The 6,000-nt window shown below is 45.4% G+C and overlaps 1 protein-coding gene across 2 annotated transcripts in view; it reads right to left on the bottom strand.

Annotated features, from left to right (window-relative positions):
* Positions 1-3,912: 3,912 nt before the first annotated feature.
* Positions 3,913-6,000, bottom strand: part of LOC149333448 (cytochrome P450 2U1-like) — a 447,818-nt gene continuing 445,730 nt past the window's right edge. For both annotated transcript variants that reach the window (XM_089558686.1, XM_089558685.1), the window contains exon 9: positions 3,913-4,103. In XM_089558686.1, coding sequence (XP_089414812.1) covers positions 3,913-4,103 — 191 coding nt within the window. The remainder of the gene's footprint in view (positions 4,104-6,000) is intronic.

Raw genomic sequence — 6,000 nt, 5'->3', positions numbered from 1 at the left:
GGTCGCTGCAGCTTCTGGAAAGCTGAGGAGGGGGTGAATGTGGGTGGATTTTGATTGAAGGCTTGGATTTGGGATATGCATTTTACCGAGCAGTGCTTAGATATGCACTCATCGAAATGTTCTTCAAGGGTTCAGGCTGCGCACAAGAGGATTTATCAAGAACTAAAGAATTACTATCGCTAGGAGGGGCATAGATGTCACTCATTTATGTATCTCCAAACAGTTTGAACGCTTGCGAAGCATTAATACCACACAGGCAGCCCAGACAAATCTGCATCGCTTTTGATCAAGTGAGCGAGAGCACCAGTGGATTTACGCACAAACACTTTTCCGCTACTATGCCATGCATATTAGTAGTCATAACTTTTGGCCCAATTTTTAGCAGAAGTAACCAGCTCGTGATTCATTTGGGTCAGGTTCTTTTTTATGGAAACGGTGGAGTTAGACGTCCTCAGCTATTTATTTTTTCCAACCATTGATCTCTCCAGCATTCGTTGACAAAACGCAATATGATACCTGGGTCTGTGCATGGCAGCTACATCCGTTGATTGTAGTTCGGAAAGTCCAACAGTTCCTGCAACGTCAGTCGCTTTACTGAACAAATTCTCTTCATCCGTCTTCGGAATTCCATGTACTACCAAGTTCTGCAGCCTGCTTCTCCATTCTAGGTCACTGATTGCCAACTTTAGTTTGTCGACTGCATGCTTGACTTCATGTGACTCAACACGTTCAGCTCGCTTCCATAGCTCTTTAATTTAAGCATCATGGTTAGCCGCTGCCTTCTGAACTTCACCGTATTCATCGGACGTCAAATTGATAGATTCCTCAAATTTATCCACTGGTTACAGTCGAGAGGTCCTGGAGACTTGGAAAGTATAATCGAGTGAAGATGGTAGATGAACCGCTTGAATCTGCTCAGCATAGAAATTAGGCAGGACACATTAACGCACCGTCCTGATCTCAACCGCTGCACTACAGAATTTCTTAATTAGAACGCTGGTTCTAAATGCATGAAGCTGCGGAGATCTACAGCCTATTCTTCTCACGTGAAGAAACACAAAAAAGCACCACTGTGTTGCTTGCTAACAACGCATGAGTCCTGATACATTCAAGCGCATGTTTATAGTCCTAGCTGTTTAAGATACTTTGTGCACTGATGTATAGAAAGTGAACTCACGGTTTTTCTGAGATTATGCTGCAGAAAGGAGTGAATCTCGTTTCAGGTGGATTCAGCATCCTTGATGTCGTAATAAAAACAGTTTTATTCCCATGTAGCGACACTGTAACTAATGTTGCACGAAATAAGGAACAGACTAGAATGTGGTCCCCCACTTTCATCTCGGTATATTTTGTCACCAGGAACATAATTTCCATGCTCGCAAGTAGGTGCCAAATGTGCGCCTTAGTTAAAAAATATGATTCTACGACCCAGCGGGTGTTTGGTTGACAAGTACTGGCAACTTGATGTTGCTATTTCCATCAATTGAACACTTTGTTCGAAAATCGGAGCGTCCCTGTAAAAATCACTCGCGTGTATTTCACCATGCAAAAATAATAATTTTTCTCTCTTCATGACTGAATACACTATTCAGATCCGAAAATGACTGTTTTTCATGCAACGAAAACTGCGTCGCAAAGGACTGGAATATGGAATTTTATTCGAAAGCACTTCAAATCTGCAAGAAGCTAGAGTGACATATTCTGGAGAAGAATGCGAAAGCTTGAGAACTCGCGAAGGCACGTTTTTCACCTCGTGGCACTTATAACAGCTGCTTTTGCATGCAGTCAAGGAACGCACCCTCTATGCGAGAGCGAACGGAACATGACTAGCTGGCTTTGAGACTGACAATGCAATACCAGCGTGCTTTGGAGGGAAGCAATGACCGGTGTATAGTACCGGCCAAACAAGACTAGACAAAGGAGAAAATAGCGGAAGCAAATCACTGCTGCCCCTTTCAGAGGAAACATGCTCCTACCCACTTTTTGACTTTGAGACCCGCAATTGAGAAAATTATTTCAAGAACATCAAGAACAGAACTAGTACACATGCAAGCAAGTTTTAAAAATGTCACTCGATATGGGTAATTAGGTCAAATGCGGATATGTGCGCTATTATGATATGTTTCGGGGATGCGCTGCTAGCTTAAGGTGGTTGTCGATGTGTGTGTTCTTTTATTAGGAAGTGAAAGGACATGCCAGTACTTGCCATAGCACCTGCCTTGTGCCACTTGACCACCGGGTGGCTTACATGCCAAGGTGTAGCCGGTGGTAACCAGGAGAGAACCTGGGGCGCTGCGCCATTGCTGACCTGCCCACCGGGTGCCCTACATGCCAAGGTGTTGCCGGTGGGCAGGTGAGCAGTGGCGCAATGGCACAAGGCAGGTGCACTGGTAGGTTCTGTCATCACTAAGACTTGGGATTCTTGGGGTGGGTTGGGATCCAGGTTGCTCTTTTCGAGTAGCCTCTCACGATTAACTGATAAGCCGCCTGACCGGGTGTGCAGCGGAGCGGACTGCCACAAAACTGACTTCAGAAGAACAGACGGGCAAACCGGCAAGCACACAACAACTAAATGTTGGAAATGGCCACTATAAGTGCTAGAGCACTAAAACATGAAAAAAATAAGTACTGTAGTCCACTTAACACATTGTTTCTAATCCGAATTCTCTTGATCATTTCCGGCGGCGTCCATAGGAGAAAGCTTTTGACGCTGTGGATGTTTCCTTCTCTATATTGCAGATATAACGAAGATATGCGATGAACCTGCGGATATTTCTTTCTTACTGACTGCTAAACTTTTCAATGAAAGAATGTGCACCGTGTTCTGCCGCATGGAAGCAGGTCTGTTTTGTTATTAGCGGCTGAACCATGACCATTTTGATTTCTGTATGAATGCATTTCATCAAATTTTACGTATTCCGGTGCTGCTCCTCTTGTTTCGTTAGCTCTAAACTAGTTTCCATGTTTCCTGCCGTTGTAGGCTCTGTTCGCATCACAGACCTTGGCAGCATGGTAAGGTGCCACGTTTTAAGCAGTGGCATGGCACATTTATGTTTTACGAGGGTTGCAGCTGCGGTGACTCGCCCAGAGAACATTCAAGATTTCCAAGACTGTGAGACAGCTATGCTTGCGCGCATGGCGGCCTTCGCAGCCTGTCAAGATTTGCTGAGGCAGTGGCTTCGAGATGTATTTTTGAAATGTTTTAGCTGTCACACCGAAAATTACGCTCAAACATTCGAGTTTTGCACTCGAAACCATCCTGTGCATTGCGTCCGGAGAAGAGCAGAAGATATAACCTGCAACTGAATAGGCGCTTTTTCTTACCGTCTACCATGTCCCAAAAAATTTTTCCAACCCTATTCCGACAGACACGCTCTCGCGTTGGGTGATTTTCTCCTCTCTTTGAGTCCACTCCTTTAGCCTAAAAAATCGTAAATTATCTCCTCGTATTTTCTCCTTCGCCATGCCAATTCGCTTCTCACTTTCTCTATAATGTTTCAATGAGGCACGATCGTTCTCTAAAGGCCATTGAGTTTTCCTATCTCTCTGTCCGTTTAAAGTCAAGGCCAAAGCCAATAATGTCGCTTAGATGCGAAACATGTCTTTCTAAGTTTTTGATGGTGAGATCAAAAAGAAATTTTACATCCTGGCACTTAACGTCCCCAAAGGACACAATACTATACGAAACGCTGTGGTGGAGGGCTTTGAATTAAGTTATACTACCTTTGCGGTCAAACATGGGCTGAGAAGGGAATGCAAACTGGGGTTTTTGTCCTTTGCCTCGATCGCGAAACGGCGACCGCGGCCAGGTTCGAAACAGCGACCTTGGGATAAGCAGGTACTCTTCAGAGCCTTTCGGCCACCGCGAAGAGCAGTGATGAGAAAAATGAAACACCCAACACAGTAAAGGAATCACGCTTTATTGGCGTTTCGTGGCAGAAAACGAAGCTTCGTTTGCCCCAGTAGAGCGAACGCTGCATTTGGGTCGCTCAGGTCGCCTTTCAAGGGCTGATCCAGGACCACGTCATACCGTTGCAGCAGCAGCGTTATTAGCAGGAAGGTCTCGATTGAGGCGAACATCTCTCCGGGGCACGATCTCCGACCTGAAAGGTACGCAAAAGAAAAGTATTGCAAAGCGAGGACAGAGCAGGAAATATATGAATGCATGAAAACGCTCTTGCATCAGCTCCTCACCGTAGAAGTGTTTAGGTTCTAAAATTGACTTGTCTAGCAGCTATAGTTCGCTAAAACACATCTTTGAAGGGCAGTGAAGGCAGTGAATATTAACAGCAGTAAAACGACTGCTCGAACTCACGCAGTACCGCAGACGCACAAAAATAGACCTAGACATATATTGCCATGGGTTGCACACACGTGTCAAAGAAAACATTGTTTATACTGCTTCCAGTAACTGCACAACGATCGTTCTATGACTTTAGTGGTGCTTTATCCCAGTCCAGAAACTAAACGACAGAAAACTTTCCGTCTCTTAATCTTACACCCCTCAATTTTCTTTCCATAGCTCGCTGCGATCTTCGTAAGTTGAACCCTTGTCGTAATCCTCCACGTTTGTGCCCCAGAGATAAGTACCACTAAGATACAGATGTTATATAGTGTCCTCTTTAGGAATATTTGCAAACTTTACCGTTCAAGATCTGAGGGAACCTGCCAAATGTGCTCCTACCCAATCTTATCATTCTAGTTATTTCGCTCTCTCGATTCGGACCTGTGGTTAATATCTGCCCTAAGTATACATATTCCCTTACCACTTACAGCACCTCGCTACCAATTGTAAACTGCTGTTCCCTTTGGAGTCTTTTGAAGATTTCTTTGCTTTTCTGCATATTAATTTTTCGACTCGCAGTACTGCTCTGCCTGTCTAACTCATTGATCATGCTTTGCAGTTCGTCTTCTGAGTGACACCAAGAGTGACACCAAGGCGACGTCATCAGCAAATCGCAAAACACTTAGGTATTCTCCATTAAATCTCATGTCCAACTGTTCAAAATCCAGGCATCTGAATACCTCCTGTAAAGAGGCGGTAAAAAACATTGTGTGCGTGGTGTCTCCCTGCCTGATGCCATTTCTTATTGAAATTTTATTGCTGGCTTTGTGGAGGACTATAGCAGCTGTGCACCCGTTACAGATATCTTCCAGTTTTTTTTCTTACCGAAGGCTCTTCAACACCCTGATTCTGCAATGCCTACATCACTGCTGAAGTTTCAACTGAGTCAGACGCTGACTGGTAATTTATAAAGGCTATGTATAGGGTTTGGCCTAGTAACCCGGTGTATAATAACAACACAAGACTCAAGTATTTAAGCATGCTGTGCAAGGATTTGACACAAAAATGCATAATCAGTGCTGAAACAAAAAAAAATGCCCAGGCTTAGCTTGGTTAAGCCAAGAATGCGTTGCATATTGCGCGGTCTTTTTGCGCGAGGCATTGCTTGGCGGCACTTGATTTTCTCAGCAGCTTTTCCTCCGTGACGGACGGACGGACGGACGGACGGACGGATGGACGGACGGACGGATGGATGGATGGATGGATGGATGGATGGATGGATGGATGGATGGATGGATGGATGGATGGATGGATGGATGGATGGATGGATGGATGGATGGATGGGTGGATGGGTGGGTGGGTGGATGGGTGGGTGGATGGGTGGATGGATGGATGGATGGATGGATGGATGGATGGATGGATGGATGGATGGATGGATGGATGGATGGATGGATGGATGGATGGATTGATGGATGGATGGATGGATGGATGGATGGATGGATGGATGGATGGATGGATGGATGGATGGATGGATGGATGGATGGATGGATGGATGGATGGATGGATGGATGGATGGATGGATGGATGGATGGATGGATGGATGGATGGATGGATGGATGGATGGATGGATGGATGGATGGATGGATGGATGGATGGATGGATGGATGGATAGGAGCGCCCCCTTTGAAACGGGGCGGTGGCAACCGCCACCATGC

Source organism: Amblyomma mixtum, chromosome 8, assembly GCF_055824585.1.
Source record: "Amblyomma mixtum isolate Tamu chromosome 8, ASM5582458v1, whole genome shotgun sequence".
NCBI lineage: Eukaryota > Metazoa > Arthropoda > Arachnida > Ixodida > Ixodidae > Amblyomma > Amblyomma mixtum.
The sequence above is the reverse complement of the archived record's forward strand: the minus strand, read 5'-3'. Positions and strand labels throughout refer to the sequence as shown.